General features: G+C 37.6%; 1 protein-coding gene across 2 annotated transcripts; it reads right to left on the bottom strand.

Annotated features, from left to right (window-relative positions):
• Positions 1 to 935: 935 nt before the first annotated feature.
• LOC125241870 (protein archease-like) lies at positions 936 to 26,165 on the bottom strand. Of its 2 annotated transcripts, XM_048150555.1 has the most exons (4): positions 25,973 to 26,164; positions 16,436 to 16,460; positions 1,253 to 1,352; positions 936 to 1,170 (listed from the first exon to the last, which is right to left on the bottom strand). In XM_048150555.1, exons 1-4 carry the CDS (start codon positions 26,034 to 26,036, stop codon positions 1,156 to 1,158), a joined length of 204 nt encoding a protein of 67 aa, XP_048006512.1. In that variant the 5' UTR covers positions 26,037 to 26,164; the 3' UTR covers positions 936 to 1,155. The 2 variants fall into 2 exon arrangements, with proteins under 2 accessions (XP_048006512.1, XP_048006511.1); XM_048150554.1 differs by having other exon boundaries at positions 936 to 1,352; positions 25,973 to 26,165.

The raw sequence follows: 26,165 nt of genomic DNA, 5'->3' as shown, positions 1-26,165 counted from the left end.
TCGTCCTTTTCAATCGATTTAAACGAATTAATCATCTTATTTTAATCGTTAGTCGATTATTTTTGCCTAACTCTGGTGATTATAGCAAAACCCAGACATTGCTAAGAAATAGTACCAAACTAATTCACGTAACCTAATATCCTATTACCTTTACTTAATAACAAAGTTTCAAAAACAAATAAGTAGTTGGATTTATATGAGCCTGTAATATCGTGACTAAATTGGACCTGAAAAGAAAAGGTTATGAACCCCATCTACGGGACATATCTTGCCTTATAAATGGCAAAATGCTTATATGTTTAAAATTTCAACCTTATTTTATTAATTATCTAGCACATTTTGCCCTGTTATTACGTAAAATAACAATGACCATGGTTTTGGAACCTAGTCTCATATGAAATTACGCGACAACAAACACTAGACGGTCTTCCCGTACTCACCGCGGGGGGACGGTCAACCCGCCGAGCCTTAAAAAATTTGATTTTTATCACTTAAAATTACCTTATTTCGCCAAAATATTATAAAAGCTTTGTAAAATATATATATAATATTTGCTATTCGATAGGACCATGCGCATTACGCCAGACTACATAAATTATTGAGTTTTATCCACTCGAAACTTTATTTCAAATAAACTATGCCGGTCTTGCCCGCACTGACCTTACTCTTCGTATTGACAGAAAGCCATTTGGCGTTTCAAAGTCCGCCGTAGTTGTAACCGCTAGGTGATGCTGTCAATGCTGTCATCGTGCACCCAGCCAATAGATATTTTCTGATATGTTTATGTTTCCAAAAGACAATGTGGTTCTGCCGGAGTGCATGACGTCTGTATCTGTCAAATTTGACGGCTCCGGTTGAGGATCAAGGTTCCGTTTTAGCCATTTTGGCTACGGAACCCTAAAAAGGGTACGAGTTCAATAATGCATGACTTAAAATACTGAAACAATAAATATTTATTTAATTATATATCTATTATAACAAATACTTCATATTTATTATCTTTCGGTTCATCAATAATCTGCATAGCCGAATAAGTTATAGCTTTTACTTCTGTCCCCTGAGGATGTTTGCCGATCTGAAACTCTTCACCATAACACTTGCAAACAATCCGAAACTCCTCCACATTAAACTCAGTAATCACCAGTTTTTTACAGATCAAAAATGGTTCAACTGAAAACAAAAATAATAGCTCATCAAGAAAATGATACAAAAGACCCATCATGTCATCAGCATTTGCCTCGATGGTGTGCACCTCTCTAACGGTAACGTAGTCCAGTTCAGTCATGTAGCCGAACATTGCCATCCCACACTGTTCAAAAGCTTCTTTCAGACTGTCGCCCCAAGCATGTAATCTGAAATAATTAAACCGTTTATTGTAAACATCACTGCCGTGCCTAGACAGACAGACAGACAGACAGACGGACAGAGCGGCACCATAAGGGTTCCTTTTGTACCTTTTTGGTACGTTCCTTACGCACCTTTTTTTTTTCAATTAAATTCGACAGATCGTTGGACTCATTAACAGGAACCACCTGGTATATCACTTTTTGATAAAATCTATGTGTGTGTGCTCGCGATAAACTCAAAAACAATGAACGGATTCTCTTTCCATATTTTTAGTAAAAAAATCTTAAAATTACTTTAAAGGGAAAGTGACGTTACATAGTTGATTCAGAGCTGCCACTATAAACAAAATAGTACATTAGATACTACAGAGGCCGGGACAAAGGGGGTTGCCGGCCGAAGACATATAGACGGGCGAGCGAAGCGAGGCCGGATAGGTTTGAGGTGTATACACCCTGTTTTTATTGAATTCCGTTAACTTGGGAAGGTTCGTTAGATCAAATACAATTAATTTCTCTGAGAAACTAGCGTCTTAACTCTTACGGTTATCGAGTTATTAAAAAAATAAAGATAATTAGAATTACTGAACACGTGTGTCAGCCTTTACCAATTCCTAATGTTATTTGTTTTGACATGTGCCGTCAATCACTTGAGACTAACGTGAATGTTATTCTTAAGGGTCTCTCACACTAAATTCATTTATTATGTATGAAAAAAGATAAAAAACTTTTTTGCGAATTTAAATAAAAGTGATATACAGGGTGGTTCCTGATAATGAACCTACGTGTCGAATTTAAAGGAAAACAAAAAAAACATGGTGTATAATCTCAGATAGGTATTGGTTAACACGTTCAGTGTGGTACTGGGTAAATTGATCCTGTACAAGATGTTAACATTTATAAGTTTACAAATGTTATATCAATGGCCAGTGTATGGTTATATTTAAGTTTAGAACTTATATAAAGTCGTGTTACTACTTAAGAGCGCTATGACAAAAAAAGGCGATATATTGTAAAATGCACAATATTTATCGACAAAATTGTACACTTTACTCATACTAAAAGACAGTGAAAGTACTTGTTTCAGTTAGAACATCTTATTAACTGTCGGTTAAATAAAAAACATATGAAAAAAAAAGCTTTTTCAATTAGTAATGATTGTTTTTCTGATGCTCGTTTAGGAAAAACCGCGTGAAGCACAGAATTCGGAGCTCTTATTATGTACAATTTGATAAGATCACTCTCATAAATGAGGTAAATTTAAGTTCCAAATATCTTGTACTTAAGGCCCATTAAACAATATTTATCATTTATTCCTTTGAAATTGAGAAATTGAAAGTAAAACGAACTCAATTTTGTCTTGAAAATACATCGAAACAAGTGATCATTTCTCCGAAAATCTACATGTTATCGAAGTTATTTTAGTATATAAATAATCTGCACAATGTGCTTAAACTGCTGTTATCCATTTGTCGTTATAATATTTTATCATGATTTTTTGCCAATTTTTTGAAAACTAGCCTTCCTGTCGCTATTTTACCGGCGACGGACGCCTGCGATTTCAGTGCCGCGCCGGAGCTCGAGGAGGTAAGACGTATGTCGCTTTGGTCTCCGAGTTTTCATCGCAAACGTCGAGAATATTTATTGTTGTGTGGGTCGGACGCCTTGTTTCTACACGGGCTATCCTCGCATTGTGTGTGTGTAAACAGCGACCAACGAATTTGATCCTAGATCCGTAAATATTTGCTTTGCTTTTGTAATACTTTGTTATGTTTAAATGTTAAAGTATTACAACGTTGTGATGATAAAAATGTGAAAATTACAATACGGTCAAGATGATAAGACACATCAAGATGGTACTCGGGATCTGATGATGGAGCCAGAAGGTGGTCACCAGTACCAGTGAACCATGTAAGTAAACGACTTCGTGTTTAGGCTCGTTGGGTTCGTCTCAACAAGACCTTTGACAAGAGGTGGTACTCAGGGTCTGATGATGGAGCCAGATGGTGGTCACCAGTACCAATGAACCATATAACTAAACCCAGAGATGGGGAAATCGTAATCGATTCCGGATTACACGATTACTTGATTTTACTTTGTAATCTGACACTACTGGGTGTCAGATTACTTGTAATGTAATCAAGTGAAACGGTAAATTACCATTACATGTAAAGGAATCACTAATCATCTATACAATCATTACTATTACCAATAATTCGGAATCATAATCGATTCAAAATAACTGAAATTATTGACTTGATTACTTTCAGATTACGAATATGTAGTACCTCAGATTGCTGACTGTCACTTTGACACAAAAGTCGTCATGGGTGTCGTAAAATAGGTTTTAGGAGGTGCTGATTCCAAAATTAATGACTAATGTTCAATCTGACATTGCTGACTGTCACTCTGACACAAAAGTCGTCATGGGTGTCGTAAAATAGGTTTTAGGGGGTGCTGATTCCAAAATGAATGACCAATTTGGAATCTGACATTGCTGACTGTCACTTTGACACAAAAGTCGTCATGGGTGTCGTAAAATAGGTTTTAGGAGGTGCTGATTCCAAAATTAATGACTAATGTTCAATCTGACATTGCTGACTGTCACTCTGACACAAAAGTCGTTATGGGTGTCGTAAAATAGGTTTTAGGGGTGCTGATTCCAAAATTAATGACCAATTTGGAATCTGACATTGCTGACTGTCACTTTGACACAAAAGTCGTCATGGGTGTCGTAAAATAGGTTTTAGGGGGTGCTGATTCCAAAATTAATGACCAATGTGGAATCTGACATTGCTGACTGTCACTTTGACACAAAAGTCGTCATGGGTGTCGTAAAATAGGTTTTAGGGGGTGCTGATTCCAAAATTAATGACCAATGTGGAATCTGACATTGCTGACTGTCACTTTGACACAAAAGTCGTCATGGGTGTCGTAAAATGGGTTTTAGGAGGTGCTGATTCCAAAATTAATGACTAATGTTCAATCTGACATTGCTGACTGTCACTCTGACACAAAAGTCGTTATGGGTGTCGTAAAATAGGTTTTAGGGGGTGCTGATTCCAAAATTAATGACCAATTTGGAATCTGACATTGCTGACTGTCACTTTGACACAAAAGTCGTCATGGGTGTCGTAAAATAGGTTTTAGGGGGTGCTGATTCCAAAATTAATGACCAATGTGGAATCTGACATTGCTGACTGTCACTTTGACACAAAAGTCGTCATGGGTGTCGTAAAATAGGTTTTAGGGGGTGCTGATTCCAAAATTAATGACCAATCTACAATCTGATATTGCTGACTGTCACTCTGACACAAAAGTCGTCATGGGTGTCGTAAAATAGGTTTTAGGGGGTCCTGATTCCAAAATTAATGACCAATGTTCAATCTGACATTGCTGACTGTCACTCTGACACAAAAGTCGTCATGGGTGACGTAAAATAGGTTTTAGGGGGTGCTGATTCCAAAATTAATGACCAATGTTCAATCTGACATTGCTGACTGTCACTTTGACACAAAAGTCGTCATGGGTGTCGTAAAATAGGTTTTAGGGGGTGCTGATTCCAAAATTAGTGACCAATTTGGAATCTGACATTGCTGACTGTCACTTTGACACAAAAGTCGTCATGGGCGTCGTCAAATAGGTATCCGGAGGTGTTTGAAAATTAATGACCAATTTGGAATCTGACACTGTTGACTGTCACTTTGACACAAAAGTGATCATGGGTGTCTTCAAATAGGTTTTCATGGGTACTGATCTCAATATTAATCAATCAATTTGGAATCTGACATTGCTGACTGTAGTGATGGGTAGGACATCAATTTCAAACGAGTTTGTATGAGTACCTCATTTCCAAAAATGAGGTGTTACAATGTCTTACTTCAAATGAGGTGAGGTACTGATCTGTATATATATAATTTCTAGCATCGGCTGTTTGACAAAATCCATCGGCAACAAAAACTAGTATGTGTAGTTGTGTACTAGGTAAATATCCTTTATACATACTAAATTTCATTAGTCATAATGAGTACTTGAACATTTAACAAGAGAAAATAGATAAAATTAAAAAATATTTCAAGGACTGTCATAGAGACCTGCATATCAACTTAATTTGATGTTTTTATGGAACTGGGTCTAATTTTGCCATTGAATAATATTATTTACAGTTTGTTCCATTTAAATTACTGCTACAAATTACAGTGGTTTCATATTATTAACAGCTTAATAACAACATACTTTGATTAGCATAGTTACCATAAAACTGCATGTTTTAAAACAAACTAAATTCGTATTGTTTTATACTTAGTACCACTTTTACATAAAAATAACAAGCTTACCACTCCATGTGTTTTAAAAGCAATATGATAGTAATTAAAAGCACCATCAACATTCGCGACGTCGGTAAGTCTTTTCACTATTTTTTGCACACAAATGACACTAAGGCAGAATTACAGGTATATTTTTGATTGTGTAAAAGTTGTCACCATTATTACATTTTGGCTCATTTATTAGTATTATCACTGTAGGACAAAACTAAACTTTATGCAAATATTGCTAATGCAACTACAAGTACAAACTAACTTTTCTTCTGTAAACTGTCATACTGTCAACGTCAACCGCCTGTGAATTACGTTTCGTTTCGGATTTATTTATCATTATATTGAATTAAGAAATGAATTATTCTTTCTATTACTGATTAAATACTTAATTAAACTACCATGCTTCACATAATTTATATTATATTTCGGACAGTAATCTTGTAATTGTTTTTAAGCAAGCTTCGTAAACGCATCTTCTCAGTGGTTGGCCCTCTGTGTTGATATACTTGGTATTCCGAATATTCAAAACGCTTCAAAGTTATCATTTCACCGTGCAGTCTACGAGAGCTCCCTGATTACACATAACAACAGCCATACATACTCTATTGCTGCGGTATATCACGTTATACTGGTCAATGTGTTAGCACAATAATAGCTATCAAAAAATTCCAAAATGAAGACCTGCCGCGAAAAACAACATTTTGCATCTCAGCAGCATTTATTCATGACTTCACAAATGCGACAGAGACAAAAGATGTGGTTCACGCGAAATCGTCTGATTTTTCGCGCGATTTTTGCGAGCAAGTTAACTATGCTGGGATCAAAAAGGCGTAAAATGTATGAAAACTTGCGGCGCATAAGATTGTTTTCTTTCGAGTCATGTGTAACGTATTTTTGGTGAGGCAAATTTGAAGCCCGCGTGTGTCTGTCTTACTCCCTCTTATGGTAAACGTAACTATCTGTTTCACTTTGATAGGATTTTTGAAGTATTGTTGTCACAGTGCCTCTTCTGTCTTTCCGGTACAAAGCGATTTCCGGTACAAACGAGTCAAACGATACATTTTATTTTATCGGTGGACCTTTTGTCCCGGCCATAAGGTCTGTAGTTCGGTAACTGAACGTGTGGTTGACCACTTCATTTGAGGTGTCGACTCTCGCGACGGAGTTTGAGGGCCGCGTCTGCCGCGAGGCGCGCGCATGGATGATGAGTTTTTGACGTTTTGTGACATTTGAAGTATGTGCATGATCTGTGAGGAATGAGGTGTTTGTGTTGCTACTGTTGCGAGCGAGTATTTGAGGGCCGCGAGGCGCGCGTGTGGATGATGAGTTTTGACGTTTTTGTGACATTTGAAGTACGTGAATGCTTTGTGAGGAGTGAGGTGTTTGTGTTGCGACTGTCACAAGCGAGTAAAATGAGGTGCGGTGAGTTGAAGTGTGATGCAATACATTTTTGCCGTGTGAAGTACTGCGACAAATTTACAATATGAGTGGTACAAATGAGGTGCCTCACGAGTGAGGAACTCAACACTAGCTGACTGTCACTTTGACATAAAAGTCGTTATGGGTGTCGTCAAATAGGTTTCCTTTCCAGGGGTACTGTGCAATGTCAGGTTCCAAATCGGTCATTACTTTTTAAATCATTTCATTAATTTTGGAATCAGTGCCCCCTAAAAACTATTTGACAACACCCATGATTCCTTTTGTGTCAAAATTACAATTAGCACTGTGAGATTCCAAAATAGTCGTTAATTTTGGAATCAGCACCCCCGGAAACCTTTTTGAAGACACCCATGACGACTTTTGTGTCAAAGTGACAGTCAGCAATGTCAAGATTCCAAATCGGTCATTAATTTTCAAATCAGCACCTCCGGAAACCTATTTGACGACACCCATGACGACTTTTGTGTCAAAGTGACAGTCAGCAATGTCAGATTCCACATTGGTCATTAATTTTGGAATCAGCACCCCTAAAACCTATTTTACGACACCCATGACGACTTTTGTGTCAAAGTGACAGTCAGCAATGTCAGATTCCAAATTGGTCATTCATTTTGGAATCAGCACCCCTAAAACCTATTTTACGACACCCATGATGACTTTTGTGTCAAAGTGGCAGTCAGCAATGTTAGATTCCACATTGGTCATTAATTTTGGAATCAGCACCCCTAAAACCAATTTTACGACACCCATGACGACTTTTGTGTCAAAGTGACAGTCAGCAATGTCAGATTCCACATTGTTCATTAATTTTGGAATCAGCACCCCCGCAAACCTATTTGACGACACCCATGACGACTTTTGTGTCAAAGTGACAGTCAGCAATGTCAGATTCCACATTGGTCATTAATTTTGGAATCAGCACCACCTAAAACCTATTTTACGACACCCATGACGACTTTTGTGTCAAAGTGACAGTCAGCAATGTCAGATTCCACATTGTTCATTAATTTTGGAATCAGCACCCCCGCAAACCTATTTGACGACACCCATGACGACTTTTGTGTCAAAGTGACAGTCAGCAATGTCAGATTCCACATTGGCCATTAATTTTGGAATCAGCACCCCTAAAACCTATTTTACGACACCCATGACGACTTTTGTGTCAAAGTGCCAGTCAGCAATGTCAGATTCCAAATCGGTCATTAATTTTTAAATCAGCACACCCGAAAACCTATACTCGTGGTATATGCACTTGAAATGTGAAAGTGAAAATGCTAGAATGACATGTAAACCACGAAGTTGTATAGTCATATTGTTCATTGGTATTGGTGACCACCATCTGGCTCCATCATCAGACCCTGAGCACCACCTTGAAGTAATTAGAATTGTATTTGTCTTATTTTATCATCATATTAATATAATTATACTTTACTCTAATACTTATCATATAACAAAAGCAAATATTTGGGATGGGATCTACTTTTATAATTATTACTTTAATTTTTTAAATAAATTTTAACATAATTGATATTATTTCACGCTATATTCTCGTATTTTCGTACAAAATAATGTTTATTAGAAACCAAAAGTTTATATCGAGATAGTAGATTGTGGTTGTTATCAAAATTCCATAGAAAGGATCAAGATTGTTTTGTCCATTATTGTAGTGCGAGCGAGTGATAAGACGTGCTAGAAAGGGTCGGCATATTGGGCTCGCGCGGCGGGTAAAATACCTAATTTCGCCCGACGCCGAAATGTTATAACGCTCTTAAGAAAACAAAATCAAAAAATATTTAATCAAATAATTTGATTTTCTCAAACATGCAATGAAATATTGTCTTTACGTTCCTTAAAATGGGCTGGGAAGTATCGCTTTTTGGGCGCAACAACTCGAGAGGACTGTAAAGGGATTTCATATTATTTTTTAGGCCTAGGCCTGCAAAGTAACTTTTTTTTATAAAATATTGTCCTTTAGAGCATTTTTTTTATTTCATTGTATGTTTGAGAAAAGCACTATACATGCCTCGGCGTGAAAATGGATTCCCGGCCTCGTATCCCTATCCGGCCTCGCTCGCACACTCGCTCGGCCGTATATACCCACTTGGCCGGAAATCCTCATTTTCCCGGCCTCTGATGTAATGTACTATTGTTACATTCTTCGATGTCAACAGTTAGTACTAAAAATAATAAGCTACACCGGGACAATTACGACTGGCGGGCATTTTTGAACTACTGGATTTTTTCATGTTTTACTTTTTTTTTCATTATTAAATAGAAGATCCACTGGTCAGATATGGCACGCGTGTATCTGGAGCTCAAGTTAATAGTGTAAAACATGGAAAAAAATCGATCAGTTGAAAATTGCCCCCAAATCGTATTTGCCCCGACATTGCTCAGTCATTACCCCCCTTATGGCCTATATAATCCCTATATCTTATGCTATTATGCTATTTAGTTTGTTTAACATAATACTTTTTACATCACTATTTCGGAAATGGGGTTTAACATTGACACCTCGGTGTGTTTTCACTTCTATTTTCTCTTATAAACCTGCAAGCTATATACATGTCAAGTTTCATGCTTTCTGCCAGCTGGGACTATACATTCATTCATACTAATTCCCCTGTTCGTCCCGCACTATTGTAACTTTATGACATCTATCAACGAGGATAGTTAGATTATGCCCGATAATGGCATCATCGCCATCAAAAGAGCGTTTTGTACTGAGAAATAATAAGCAATATATATATATTTTTTGAATGCTAATAACTCTCAAAGTAGGCGTAATCCAGGAGAGTTTATATGACATTTTAGTTTTCTTATGTGATCAGGAATACGCTGTTAAAAATTATTCGGTTTCTTCGTGTTACATAGTGTCATATGTAATTATCAGTGATCGGGGATTTGGATGCCACACGGGGTGAATGACCTCAAAAATTTATGCTAGTATGGATATGCCGCGGGACTCCAGGGTTTATATGGTTAGAAAAATGATAGTTTTTTTTACATAACATGATGTACATACCTACCTTTATATTATCAATTTATTGCTATTAGGGGTCAATATTATGCGACAGACATCAAATCATCTGTTATTATTGCTGAATTTATTTTTCTTAAGACCCCTTATTCCTTAGAGCGCTCATCAATTTCACGAAACGGCCATCGATAGATGGCGTTGGCGCTCGGTACGCGAGCACCGGCAACTCAACGCGCGTTTCAACGCAGACACGAATAATCTTGATAGTTTTGAATTAAATTGCTAATAACATAATTTTCAATTTTATATGGGGACTCTTTATTTAATTTCATATTCATGGTATGGTAGTAGTAAATAAGGTATATGAATGTAGTAAAAGTATAGTATTAGTCTACATGTACATATATAAATTCAGGTTTCCTAATTGATTGATTGACAACCAACACCGCTGAGCCGAAACTACGAAAGCTAGAAAGTCGAAAATTGGAAAGATTGCATTAACAAAATTTCGAAGAGATAAGAATCGATTATGAAAATTTACACCCCTAGTAGAGGGAAAAAGGGGGTGAAAGTTTGTAGCGGGATCAATTTGTTTTTTTTTATTAGGAAAGTTTTAGTTAGGAACTTGAAATTAGAGAATAGTTTAATAGTGATTTCTGTTTTTTAGGGTTCCGTAGTCAACTAGGAACTCTTATAGTTTCGCCATGTCTGTCTGTCCATCCGTCCGTCCGTCCGTCCGTCCGTCCGTCCACGGATAATCTCAATAACCGTAAGCACTAGAAAGCTGAAATTTAGTAACAATATGTATATCAATCACGTCAACAAAGTGCAAAAATAAAAAATGGAAAAAAATGTTTTATTAGGGTACCCCCCCCTACATGTAAAGTGAGGGCTGATTTTTTTTTTCATTCCAACCCCAACGTGTGATATATTTTTGGATTGGTATTTAAAAATAAATAAGGGTTTACTAAGATCGTTTTTTGATAATATTAATATTTTCGGAAATTATCACAGACCAGATTATAGTGACTTTCATATTTTTATAAGAACAGCATGCACTTACGTCCAGAACAGTGACATTTGGTGCATTGGAACTGCTCATGATGTGTCACTTTTTAACCGTCGCCTCAAATCTGAGAGATTTGAGGCGAGGTTCTCAATTCGTCTGTATGTTTATTTATTTTTTTCATTTTTTTATGTTTGTTTGTCGATATCTCCGTTGTTACTGGACCGATTAAAAAAAAATTATTGAATGTATATGAATACAGATTGGTCCCATTTTTCTCAGAACCCAGTTCTGATGATGGGATCCTGGAGTAATCGAGGGAACTCCTCGAATCTGAAAGGCATACGTATGGTGATTTTTGTGTTTTTAAAGGAACAGCATGCATTTAGGTACGGAACAGTGACATTTGGTGCAGTGGAACTGCTGATGATGGCCAGAACGGAACTTCTCAAATCTGAACGGCACGCTTATAGTGACTTTGGTTTTTTTATAAGAACAGCATGCACTTTCGTCCAGAACAGTGACATTTGGTGCAGTGGAACTGCTGATGATGGTCAGAACCGAACTCCTCAAATCTGAACGGCACACTCATAGTGACTTTGGTATTTTTGTAAGAAAAGCATGCATTTAAGTTCAGAACAGTGACATTTAGGTATTTAGTTATGTTTGTTAAGCATAATTATTGAGTTTTCAAGTCAAAGTTTGTCAAGCTTCGATTTCTTATAATCGGATTCATGAGGAATTGAGAAACTCCTCAAACCTTAGCGTTATACGTATATTGATTTGTGTTGCCATCAAAAAATTAAAGCATTAAAAGCAGTTTTAAAAAATACCTACACATTTCTACATAATCCAACATTCGCAAGTAGCTTTCACCACAACCCGAAAGGCGGCGGTTTTTTTTTTTTCTTAAAAAATATTAAACGTTTTTTTATGGGATAGGAGGCAAACGAGCAGATAGGCTGCCTGATGGTAAGCGATCACTGCCGCCCATGGACACCAGAAGCACCAGAAGTGTTGGAGGTGCGTTGCCGGCCTTTAAGATGGATGTACGCTCTTTTCTTGAAGGTTTGAAGGTCGCATTGGTCCGGAAATACCGCTGGCGACAATTCATTCCACAGTTTAACTGTGCATGACGTGACCAAATTTGCAAAACATTGCGTCTTAGAAACATTTTAAAGGGTGAAAATCAAAATATGTAAAAGCGGAAAGAAATATATGCAGAAAGAAAAAAGAAGCTGTCAATACTGAATCCCCTAGGGTGGCTGGCTATGTATGAATAGCACAGAAAAGTATTAAAATAAAATTAAAACCGGCCAAAAGCGTGTCGGGCCACGCTCAGTGTAGGGTTCCGTAGTTTTCCGTATTTTTCTCAAAAACTAACCTATAAAGTTCAAAACAAATTTTCAAATAAAGTCTTTGTAAAGTTCTACTTTTGTGATTTTTTTCATATTTTTAAACATATGGTTCAAAAGTTATAGCGATTATTTCCGAAAATATGAAAATTATCAAAAATCGATCTTAGTAAAACCTAATTCATTTTTAAATACCTATCTAAAAATATATCACACGTTGGGGTTGAAATGAAAAAAAAATATCTGCCCCCTCTTTACATGTAGGGGTACCCTAATAAAACATTTATTATTATTAACGACCTTCCACATATTTATAATGAGCCCAAACATGATGGGGTTATGATGAGGAGAATAGCAGTTCTGTTGACCACCTCCTGACTCCATCATGAGAACTTGGACCTCGTCTAGTTCGATGGTGCTCGTCAGCCCAAATCTAATGAGCCCGAACATGATGGGGTTATGATGAGGAGAATAGCAGTTCTGTTGGCCACCTCCTGACTCCATCATGAGACCCTGAACCTCATCTAGTTCGATGGTGCTCGTCAGCCTAAATCTAATAAGCCCGAACATGATGGGGTTATGATGAGGAGAATAGCAGTTCTGTTGGCCACCTCCTGACTCCATCATGAGACCCTGGACCTCATCTAGTTCGATGGTGCTCGTCAGCCCAAATCTAATGAGCCCAAACATGATGGGGTTATGATGAGGAGAATAGCAGTTCTGTTGGCCACCTCCTGACCCCGTCATGAGACCTTGGACCTCATCTAGTTCGATGGTGCTCGTCAGCCCAAATCTAATGAGCCCAAACATGATGGGGTTATGATGAGGAGAATAGCAGTTCTGTTGACCACCTCCTGACTCCATCATGAGACCCTGGACCTCATCTAGTTCGATGGTGCTCGTCAGCCCAAATCTAATGAGCCCAAACATGATGGGGTTATGATGAGGAGAATAGCAGTTCTGTTGACCACCTCCTGACTCCATCATGAGACCTTGGACCTCATCTAGTTCGATGGTGCTCGTCAGCCCAAATCTAATGAGCCCGAACATGATGGGGTTATGATGAGGAGAATAGCAGTTCTGTTGGCCACCTCCTGACCCCGTCATGAGACCTTGGACCTCATCTAGTTCGATGGTGCTCGTCAGCCCAAATCTAATGAGCCCAAAGATGATGGGGTTATGATGAGGAGAATAGCAGTTCTGTTGACCACCTCCTGACTCCATCATGAGACCTTGGACCTCATCTAGATCGATGGTGCTCATCAGCCCAAATCTAATGAGCCCAAACATGGTGGAGTTATGATAAGTAGAATAGCAGTTCTGTTGAACATCTCCTGCCTGACTCCATCATCATGAGAACCAGAACCTCATCTTGGTCCCAAAATATAATAATAATTCAAACTCTCAACAAACATCACGTATAACTTAAAATCCAAAATCATATGAAAAGCATGTCGAATGCTAAAATTGCATAAGGTGTAAAAAGGATCAAGATTTGTTTAGTCGCAGTTTACGGCACTTCTCGGAACTATCGAGCTGCTTACGAAAGCTAGGTGCGCCGGACGATCAAACGCAGGTCCGTTGTCTTCGAGCGCTCGGCGCAGACTGAGCGGGCTCACGTTAGCACAGTGTCTTTTATTCGAATTTTAGGTGTTTTAAAAACATATCTATTGACAGAAAGGTATGTCTTATATGTATGATTTTTTTCTTATAGGTCAATAAGAAGTTCTAGTTTAGGATAATATTATTTAAGAGTTACAAAAAATGCAGGAATCGCAGGAAAACTACATAATGTAAACCACTTTTTATCGAAAAAATGGGGAGGATACGGAAGGTTATTTATCCACCATTTCAAGTAAATCTTAAAATGTCAATGTATTAGCTAACTCGTACAGGATATAACAAATAGGATTGTGATCATTTATTACTCCAAATAACATTCTTAACAGCACAATCACGATTCTAAACGAGCTATCCCACTACGAAATTTGAAAACGTCTTCCCAAAAAAACTGATTTTTCGGAAGTATAAAAAGACATATTTTAAAGTAGTACCAATTGACTTTCTAGCTTAAGATATGTACTTTTAGGAACATTATCATTTTTTTAATAATCATTTATAGTTTCTTTATAATTTTGAATGAAAAAGGTTCTATTTTGCAAAAAACGCTCGTCTTTAGGAATAAGCCCTCTTAATTAATTTACTAATTTAGTATAGGCCTCCCTTACAATAAAATAAGCGTATAAAAATTCACTTTATTATCGATAAATAATTTAGTGCAAAATGAACACATATTATTTCCTTAGTGACAAAGAAAGTTTGCCTTTTTTATTACATGTCAATAATACCTAAATTACTGTACTATTTCATTATTTTTATATAATCATTCCTATTTATCTGTATCATAACCAACACTTGCTTATTCAATATCGTTTATTTCATAAATATTATTACCTACTCGGGGAATTGCGTTTATTTTTCGACCAGTTACTTGTAACCTCATTGGTTATGAGCTACGGTAGTTGCTTACCATCAGGCGATCCGTGTGATCATTTGTCTACTATGATATAAGAAAAAATATCACGGGCCGGACGGCGTATCCATATCACTGTTTCTACTTGATATCCCGCGGTGTGGCATCCAAATCCCCGATCAGTGGTAATTATGACCCCTTGTGACACAATCTACTACTGTCATACACTGAAATAAACGGTGAATTTAATCAATAAACCTACCATATCCTTTAAAATTTAAATGCATGGTGATGTATATATGCATCATATATTTGATGGCCCGTGGCTCAATATGTAGCTATTCAAAATCACATTTATTGCTTCATTATTATTCATTATTTATTATTATTTAATATACAATTAAATAAATTAAATAATATAATGATTTACTATTTATTATTTAAGGATTAAGATGAAATGGCGGAAAAGTGTGAAAAAACAGGACGATGCGGCGATTTTTAGTATGTGATTTAGGCTGATTTTTTCGGAGTTAGTAATTAGTTTAACATTTTATCATAAAGGTTTCACAAATAGTGTACCTTTTTAATAGTAATTTTTTTTTTAAATAAAACTTACCAATTACGATATATTTATATAAATAAGATTTGGCCTATTTAACTTCTAACACTGATTTAGTATAAAAATCGATCTTAAATATTTTTTTTATTATTTTTCCCAGAATTACAAAAACATTGTCTATCACATATTAATATCTCGTTAAAAGAAAAATTCATGCATTTAAGGCTTATACAACGTGTTACACCAACCACTGAAAACCTCAGACACCCCAACAGATTTTTATTATTTAGAGTTAGTCTAGAGAATTTATTCTTAAATCGACCTATTATTTCCAAAGATATTGCTGTTTCTTTTATTTTCGTAAGTCTAGTTGATTAGTAACTCTACGTTCGTTGATTACGTATGCGTGCCGTGTTAGTGTATCATCGTGGTCCAAACAGATTACTGGCAATTCGTAATCCTTATTGCAAAGGCATAAGGCTTTAGGTATCTTATCAATTGTCTGTCATACAAACTGGGTTTAGAACAAAAGTCGATAAGGCGATAGTTTGTTACAAATTGTAAGAAAAACTGCCCTTATTGCCTGAAATACGGTAGTGACATTGGCAACTGACATTCGCTTTGTAGTAACAGGGACTGACCTGTCGTATTTTCGCCATGATAAATTGAACCTTATCACTGAGCCAGAAGAGCGAAATTTTAAAAATTCAATCTTTAATAAAAAGAACAGCCAGTATTAAAACATTACCAAGTATGCAATCCTCTATCAGAGATACAGTAGTAACTTTTGCTTTTGTAACTTTTAGACCTGGCACGCAAAAAATGAAAAATAAATACAAAAAATAACCTGCATTAAAATATAGCGTAATCGATTCTACTCTTGATTCTGAACAAACTGTTTTCTGGTTTTCAGTGCATGGTGTAACACGTTGTAGATGTAATAATCTTTAATGTACTTACTGTACATCAGCAGTGTGATCCAAATCTGTAATTAAGAGAAATATATAGTTACTTAGGAAGGTATTTAATGATTTTAGGTAAGAAAATCTGAATCAGATCAATCTGAAAAAATCATAATCTCTAAGAATCAGCACAAGTGCACGAGTGCACAGAGTTGCATACATTTTCACTTTTGTCCACACAAATTCAGATTAAGTATTTCTACATCTTATAAGACAAAGTCGCCCGCCGCGTCTGTCTGTGTGTGTATTCGCGATAAACTCAAAAAGTACTGAACGGAGTTTCATGGAGTTTTCACTTATGAATCAAACAAAAGTGTTCAAATATCTGAGTCTAAATGACATTTGTCACATTCTTGTTGATGCTAATAACGTTTTTATCACATTTGCTGTTTAAAGGTCTCATTGCGTCTACGTGTACTGAAGAATAATGTACAAAATAGTACATTATTCTTCAGTACACGTAGACGCAATGAGGGAATAATGGATTTCGTTTTAAAAATTAATACAATTCGTACAATACTTCAGGCAAAGGATGCAGGATGTTTCAATCAGCCAAGGATTTTTGTTACACAACCAAAATTTGACTATTAAGCTATAATAGTACATTGTGCAACAAGGGGAGGAAGTTGAATATTACTAATGAGAGTAAGTTAAATCGCGACGGCTTGCCGGAGCGATTTAAAGACTCGAGTTAGTAATATTCATACTCCCCGAGTTACACACAATGTTTTTCATCACACTCTCAATGTAAAAAATATGTAAATAGATGTAAAAAAGTTAAGTACGGTACAAGAAATTTCATTATTCCCTTGGGAGAATGATTTTTCTATAACTCAAGCTCCGCCTGCGTGCAATAGCACATTTAAAGTGCGGGTGTGATGAAAAAAATATTATACGGTATGAAATAGTATTTTATACAATCGTGATATAATACAAAGCTTTTCAGTTGAGTACCATGTTTAGGCCAAGAAGCTTGCTGAGTGGCCTAATAGTAAGGTACGAGAGTGAAAAGCTTAATTATATCACTATTGTATACAATACTTTTTCTATGGGTCATCATCTTCATCATCAATGGACAGAAATATCATCATTCATGCAAGTTAAAATTAATGTTAATAGCGTCATTCACCGTTGTATCAACATCGAATTACCTAGCAACCAATTGTTTGTAATAACCGTCTCTGATTGGCCGATAACGCGACACATAAAAAAAAATGTGTTTCAGATGCAGAAAAATTTGCCAGGCATCGCAAATTAGTATAGAAATTATATGAAGTTCCATTTTTGAAATTATTATAGTTAACTAAAGTCAACTATAATGAGATTATTATAGTTGAGTCGGAAGTCGGAACTGCCATAGAATATCCAACACTGAAAAGTTAGCACTTATAGTAGTAGTAGTAGTAGTAGTAAAACACTTTATTGTACCAGAAAATAATACAACACACAGGAAAAGAGCTTATTACAAGTACAAAGGCGAACTTATCCCTTTAAGGGATCTCTTCCAGTTAACCTTTGAGCAATTGAGGGAGAATTGGAGATGGTAGGCATACAGTACAAACGGCGCAGAAAACGGATCCTAGGTAATAATAAATTAATTATAACTTATACTAACATGCAATATATACGAATAAATACATAATATAACCATACAAATAGCAAATAATATAAATATATATACATATATACTTAATATATAAATTAAATATATATTTACATAATAAAAACGACAACTACAAAACCGCATACATCCAATACCTTAGTCTTCATCAGAGAGCCAGAGCTTTTTTAGATTAGCCTTCAGCGACGCGACCGACTGACACTGTCAAAGAGATAAAGGCAAGGAGTTCCACAATTTAACTGCGTAGATTGTAAACGATTTATTATAAGACCTATGCTTGTGGGGCGGGATACTCAAAGTGAGATTCACACTGGAACGGAGCCGGTGCCCGCTACCGTCAGCCAAGTATTTAAATCGTTCTGAAAGATAGGGAGGGGAAGAAGGAGAAAATAAAACATTATACAGGAGGGAAACCACATGCAAGTCTCTACGGCGACGGATGGGTAGCCACTCCAGCTGAGAGCGGAAATGAGAGATGTGGTCAAATTTTCTTAGATTAAAAATGTATCTGATGCAGACATTCTGCAAACGTTCGAGCTTGTCAAGTAGCTCCTCGGTGAGGTCCAAAAATGCGATATCCGCATAATCCAGGAGTGGAATCAGAAGCGACTGCGCAAGGACAACCTTTGTACGGAACGGAAGGAAGCTTTGGAGACGCCGAAGCGAGTGAAGAGAGGCAAAGAGTCGCCTGCTAATTTCAGTCACATGGGGTGCCCAAGAGAGAGTCTGATCAATGACAATGCCTAAGTTCCTGACGGTAGAAGAGAAAGGAATGAGTGTTCCATCGAAGAAGATTTCAGGCACTGTCACTTCAGACAACTTGGAGATGAAATGGGGACTCCCAATCAGAATCGCTTGCGACTTCTTCGCATTAACCATAAGACCAAAAGAAGCTGCCCAGGAACAAATAGAGTCAAGATCCCGGTTGATTCGGCTTATTAAAAAATCTAAATTGTCTATGCTTGCCGCTGAGTAGATTTGCAGGTCATCTGCATAGAGATGATAGGACGAAGCAAGAGACTTCGTGATCCCATCGATAAACAACGAGAAAAGTAAAGGGGATAGCACAGCGCCCTGCGGCACCCCCGCTGACAGATCGCACCAGGAGGAGACTGTGTCATCGACCATGACCCGTTGGCGTCTTCCAAGTAGGTAGTCACGAAACCAAGAGAGAGTTAAAGGAGATAGGTTATAATTACGAAGAATAGCCAGAAGAATATCAAAATCTACGGAGTTAAAGGCACTGCTGAAATCTAAGAGAACCAGAGCTGTAACCTCTTTGTTTTCTATGTTGAGGCGGAAGTCGTCAGTAACCTTAACTAACGCCGAAACAGTACTATGCCCTGGGCGGAAGCCAGATTGAAAGGGATTAAAGAGATTATGTCTGTTAAGAAACGAAGAGAGAAGTCTGTTGGCATAGTGTTCAATTACTTTAGAGAGAATTGGAAGAATAGAGATTGGGCGGTACTGGGAGAATGAAGTCGGACTAGAGACCTTTGGCAACGGGATCACATTAGCAAGTTTCCAAGATGAGGGAAAGGAGCCAGAAGCAAAAGAGAAATTGATGATTTCGGCCAGGACAGGTGCGATAAAATCCGCTACCAACATGATCATGGCCAAACTGAACCCATCTTCACCGACGGCTTTAGTTTTGATGGTTCGCAGAATAGCAAGAACCTCCTGTGGAGCAATAGGGCGGAACTGGAACAGAGACGCATCGGGTCGAGGAACACTGGCTAGAAGGGAGAGAGTTCGTTGCTTAACTGAGGAGTCAAGCTCGACCGGAGAAGAACTGAAATGTCGATTAATGGCATCTAAGTCTAGGCCACCCACCTGATCTTGCTGACTTTTGCCCACCCCAAGAGATTTGAGAAATTTCCACAGCTTTGTGGGGGGACAGTCATCAATTGCCTGGTGTATATACCGACGTCTTGCATCTCTACATGCCTTATTACAACGGTTGCGTAAGGTCATGTAAGCACTCTGATTAGCAGACGAAGAATCATTTCGGAGTCTGACGCGAGCACGATTCCGCTTCGCCATGAGTGCCTTAATCTCATCTGTAAGCCATGGCGCGGGGTAGTGCTTGACTCGAGTAGGCTTTAGAGGAGCGTGCTTATCAAAGATCGCGAGCAATACGTCGTTGAAAGTCCCCAGCTTAACGTCAATATCATCAGCCAACTGTAAGGCTGACCAGTCAGACATGCGCAGGTCATCTTGGAGAGCCTGTCTGTCAACGTCTAGAAGGTTTCGGCGCACCACTATTTTATGACGCTTTTTGGGGGACGAATTTTGAAAGAAGCGAAAATAAGGTCGTGATTAGAGAAGGCGGGTGCATTAAATTGTCCATGACGTGCCACTATTTCGGCGGAAGAAGTAAGAATCAAATCAAGTTGGGAGGGAGGACCATTATGTGGAAAGTGAGTGGGGCCGAGGGGTAAGATTTCAAAATTTAGGGAGGATGCCAGTGAGTTAAGCTTGCGAGACCGGTGATCATTTTTTATGAGACACGTATTGAAATCCCCCATAATAATACGATGATCAAAGTTGGGCGTTAAATCCACTAGAGCATTCTCAAGCGCATCGAAATAATTAACCGTAGAAGAGGGACTGTAAAATACTCCTAGAAGAACTTTGCTGTGATGTAAGATGACTTCCAGGAAAAGATATTCCGGTGCGCCTGAGTAGACTGCGGGAGATTGAGAAACTACTTGACAAGCTATATCGCTTTTAATATATATGGCAACACCGCCACCGCGAACTATGCTGCCGCCATTACCATCTCTAGTGCCGATTCGGTCATTTCGGAATAGACGGTAGCCAGCTAGCGGGTATAGTGTTGACGGCAAAGAGGGCTTAAGCCACGATTCCGAGATAAGGATTGCGTGTATGTTTTTAACGTCAAAAGTGGCTAATAAATCAGGAAAGTGTGCAGGTATACTTTGTGCGTTGATGTGAACAATATTGAAACTCTTCCCCGCGTTATCGAAAGTGTCATGTAAACGCTCATTTAAATCTGGAATATCGGGAGCGTCGCTAAAAGAATCGTAAATGCGTAGAGATTAAAACGAAAAAATTAAAGCTATATTCCATAAATTCACCTCAAATGCTCGCCGACAGCTGAACAGTACAATTAAAGGATAAGAAAAGTACATCGTATTCATTTGGATATTACTTAAAGCATTTAAACGATAGGGCAGTAAATATTTAAGAACTACATATTAAAATAATTGGATGGAAAAAAGTAGAGAAATACACTTCAATACAATAGGGGAAAAACGGAACGCAATTGTCAGATTATGACAGTGACGGCAGCGACAGTGACAACTTAAACTTACAAACACCCTGCAGACAAAATTACTCGTGAATTGAATATCGTTTAACCTACATAATTGCAGTACAGAGTTAAAGTAAATGTGACGTGATATCCGGAACTTCGAATGGCTGACCTTGAGAGTACATATTGGGGAGAAGTGCTCACACAGAAGAATGAAATATATTAGTTAGAGATCATTGCAGTTGAACACCCATAATTATACAATTGAATAAATATCACTATGCCGTCGATTGCGACTGACATCGAGACTTCACTTCCTCGAGCCTCGATTTGGAAGAACCCTGCGCTCCGCCGAGGTGGCAGCACTCCTGGCAGCGTTAGGCAGCACGGGTACACCGCTGAGCTGCTCATCTCTATTAGTGGACGTCACTGGGGCGGCTCCGAGGGCGTTCGATGGCACCGGTAGTGCACGGAGCTCCACCATAGTTGTAATTTTGTGTCGCGAGCCATCTGGACATATGACGACAATTCGGCCATCGCTAGTCCAGCTACCTTTGACTCCGTAGATTCGCCGGGCTTCAAGGAAGACAGCATGCCGAGTGTTGGTTAAGAACTCTGATAAAGTGTAACCGGAGCCTTTAAGAAGCTTCTTGGCAGCCCATACAGCATCCCTGGTTTTAGGGCAGGAGAATTTTATAAGTACCGCCCTGGGCTTGGAGGCCACTTTGTTCTTACCAAGTCGGTGACAAGAAATGAAACAGTTAGCAGAGATGTCACTTAGCTGCAGCCTGTTTTGACAAATATCTACGATACAGGATGGGACAATTTCACCCTCAGCCTCCGGGACTCCATGCAGCAGCAATATTCCAGCCCGCGACCGAGTTTCCAAATCCTCCAATGCCTTGAAGACTATGTCCAACTGAGTCTGCAGGCCTGAGAGCATCTTTTTTATGAGATCCTTGAAACTATTGAAATCGTCTTGGACTGCTGGTGGTGCCACAGCCTCTGCGGAGATTGAGTTCTCAAAGCTGTCCATGCGCGTGTTGAAAAGATCTTTCATACCGTTCACTTCCTTTTGTAGCTGGGACAGGAGATCCATGGCAGTATGTGTTGTGAAAGTGTTGTGCAGTTTAGTCCTTATTTGTAGAAATAATGTTGAGAAAACAGCTGTGGGTGGCACTGAGGTGAAGTATTAACACATTTGAAGCTCTTTGTATTAATAAACTGTTGTAAATTAATTAAAATAAAATAAAATTCGCCAGTAAAATTTAAATACGTGTTTACACTTTGCCTACCCTTTATATTATTTTAGTCTGTGGTCTATTATAGTTTAGTCTGTGGTGTCCTAATAGACAGATTACAGTCGACGAGTAGAAAAAATGCATTTTATTTATGTTCTACAATTATTTCAGTGTGTTTTACATTTATTTTGTAAATTTCACGTAGATAAATCGTTATAATTTGCAATCTGGCAGGAAATTGTGAAGGCCATCTCGATTTGAGCTTGACGCTTGCCATAGCAACGGGCAGTACAACATCGCCAATATCGCCATTCATTGAAGGTATTGCCTTATGATTTTTTTTTCTCTGTGTTTTCCTCTCAAATGTAATGAAAAATATTGTGTGTAACTCAGGAGGTAAGGATTTTGTAAACTCGTGCCTATAACTCTCTACAGCCTGCGGCTGTCGCGAGTTGTTACACTCGTTGACAACATTCCCCTTACCTCCCTTGTTGCACAATATACTATAAGATTGATCTGTCAAAGTTGATCTTGACATGCATTATCCATACTTATCCATACTAATATTATAAATGGGAAAGTGTGTGTGTCTGTTTGTTTGTCCGTCTTTCACGGCAAATCAGAGCGACATATTGGCGTGATTTTTTAATTGGAGGTAATTGAAGGGATGGAGAGTGACATAGGCCACTTTTTATCTAGTTTCTAACCCCCCGCCCCCTAGTTTCTAAAATTGGGCGAGTTTGTATGGATCATTCGTTATTTTCGAATTTAACGCGAGCGAAGCCGCGGGTAAAAGCTAGTGAATTAATAATCTAAAAATTCATAATACGGATTCATCATTCCTAATCCATCCTCAGTCCTCTTTCTGAATTCAGATGACGAATTTATTTTAAATTTTAAAATAATGATAAATCCATTAATATTATTTTGGCCTTTTAAGGTTTCATACCAAAAAGGTACAAAAGGAACCCTTATGGTATGTATAAATATTTATATTTAATGTGACATCATACTGTTGGACTTTGACTTTGAAAATTTTTCATATGGCGACTCCACGGATTTTAGAACCACGGTATGCCATAAAAAGTCCTAAGCCTAGTTATGAACATTGTTAACTTTTACAAATTGAAAGTGTTATTTTTTTTCCCCTCACTAGCTCGGAAACACGTGTTTTGTCCTTTAATACCAGCGGGTAAAAACGCATTTTATCCACTAGTGGGTAAAGTAATTTGACCTTGAATAAAGTCAAATTAACTGCTTAAAAATTGATAAAAGTAGGTGAATCTAGTAATAACGATGATTTACCACCTGTGGAACTACTGGAAGCAGTGATAAACGCATTTTGCGTTGTAGTTTCCTCGCTATAGTGAAGGGAAAAGTTTTGTGTTACACTCGGGTGCAAATGTATTTTACTTCTCGTGTGTTAAAATACAACTTTGCCCCCTTATATAACAAATAACTATAATCTGTTCAATATTAATGGATAGAAAACTGAAATTAAAGGGAGGCCAAATTTAATGTCAGCTCATACCAGGTCAAGTATAACCTCACATTTAAATTTTGCCATTATCATTAAAACAAGCTCAAATTGTACTGTTGTACAGAAACCAAGCACATCTTTTAAATATTGAGAAAAAACCTTTCAATTAAAATTTTTTAATTTACCACCCTATAGGATGTTTATCATGCTTCTGATTTTTACGAGATTGTACATAGAAAAAACCTCTCAAATGAAATAAAAACTTTTGAAAATTGTTAACATAATAAAAAATTATACCTGAAAAAACCAACATCCTATACAATGGCACAACTTAGCTAATACACACATACACAATAATGCTTATTAGTATCTATACTTCATTGAAACATATCAGTAACATGAGAAAATTTTAACATTTCATCATTTCTTTTACCCACTTGAGTAAAAATGAGTTAAGGTGCAATTAAACCAAACCGCATATTTTTGCACTATTCACTAATATCCAACCTATGAGTTGACACTATCTGGACTGACATAAGTTTTTAGTAATGTTCTGGCTGGTTGATTTATATGTTCCAAGTTCAACATGAAGGTGTTATGATGGCTAACCATTGCCAATGTGAAACTAAAAAATTCTCATTTACACTCCTTTCATTTGCACTCATATGATTTCCATAAACATGATGGCTTCATTTTCACACAGTTCAGCTTCCATGATGATACTATCCTAGGTCTGTGGGTAACTAGGCAATAGTATTCTACAGGCCGCTGTACACATGGGCCCAACAGTTGGGCCAACCATTGAACCAGCCCCTTGGCCAAGCTATTTATACGGCTACTTGTATGTTGGCAGTTGGAGCCAGCGATGGCCGGCCAACCGACTGGTGTCGGTTTTTGTCCACACATCAAAGGATCTTGGCACACATGGCGAACTGTGTTCATACGTTGGCACCTCATTCAGTTTGTCGACATCCATCAGAGAGGACAGTAGTGAAAGATTTACGAAAATAATAATAAATTAATCTATGCCAATTGCAAGGGTATTTTATTTCTTAAAATCAAGACTATTTGATTTTAAGAAATAAAATACCCTTGCAAATGTTTAATGTATTGCCTAAAAAAGATAAATGTGTTTATCAGAATATTCAAAAAACTGTTAATATTTCAGATGATTTAATTTAATTATGAGGTTATTATTTATTAAATCAATTTTGTTGCCAACGTAAATTACCTAGAATTGCCTAGCCTTTTCCATTCTACGTCCATCTTCTATGAAGAGCCAATGCCAATTGATTGGTTCACCAATGTGCATACATCAACACCAAAGACATATATAACTCCGTATAGACAGATAAAGTCTAAGAAAAAAACATACCTCAGTACCATACAGAAAAAGGTACGGTGGCCTAGATGGCATTACACCTTTGGGGTACACTCAGCGAGATGGTGCTAATATTAATAATTATTTGACATTTTAACACATATCAAGCTAAGAATATGGGCCAAATTGTCAAAACTGAGGTTAGATAAGATAGATAAAGGTAAATAGATAGATAGATAGGTAGGTCGAGAGATGACAGTCTATGCACTGTGATTACACAATTTTACTTTGACAGTAACTCTCTATAATACTTGATCCTCTTTGATCGACACTAATGGGCCGGCCAGCGTTGGTGCCAACTGCCAACATACGGCCAAGTAGCCCTCTGCACGCTTGGCAAAGGGGCTGGTCAAAGGGTTGGCTCCATGTGTACAGCGGCCTTAAGCCAAGGGGCTGGTAAAAGGGCTGGCGCAACCGTTGGGCCCATGTATACAGCGGCCCTACGACACATATCGCCAGCTTTGTCTGACAAATTGACGATGAAGAACGTACCTCACCTAGTCTTTCCCTAGCTTAAAAATAAACAGCAACTTACATTCGTATTTCACTGGAGGTAGATCATAATTTTCTTGCGTTACTTCTCCCAATTCTTCGTCCATGACCGTTATTCAAATATACGAGATTTTGCCTACAAAATTATCAAAATTCTTTATAATACTATTACTTTACTAGATTACAACGTTTGCAATACAATAGGGTTAAATTAAATTTGAGAATAGTTTTTTACA

Source organism: Leguminivora glycinivorella, chromosome Z, assembly GCF_023078275.1.
Source record: "Leguminivora glycinivorella isolate SPB_JAAS2020 chromosome Z, LegGlyc_1.1, whole genome shotgun sequence".
NCBI classification, from domain to species: Eukaryota; Metazoa; Arthropoda; class Insecta; order Lepidoptera; family Tortricidae; genus Leguminivora; species Leguminivora glycinivorella.
This window is presented reverse-complemented; position numbering and strand designations above follow the sequence as displayed.

Coding starts and splice junctions, on each gene's coding strand:
- LOC125241870 (XM_048150554.1), bottom strand. CDS start 26,036: ATGGACGAAGAATTGGGAGAAGTAACGCAAGAAAATTATGATCTACCT. Junction 16,461..25,972: donor ACCTCCAGTGAAATACGAAT/GTAAGTTGCTGT, acceptor TCTTAATTACAG/ATTTGGATCACACTGCTGAT. Junction 1,353..16,435: donor GATCACACTGCTGATGTACA/GTAAGTACATTA, acceptor TAATTATTTCAG/ATTACATGCTTGGGGCGACA.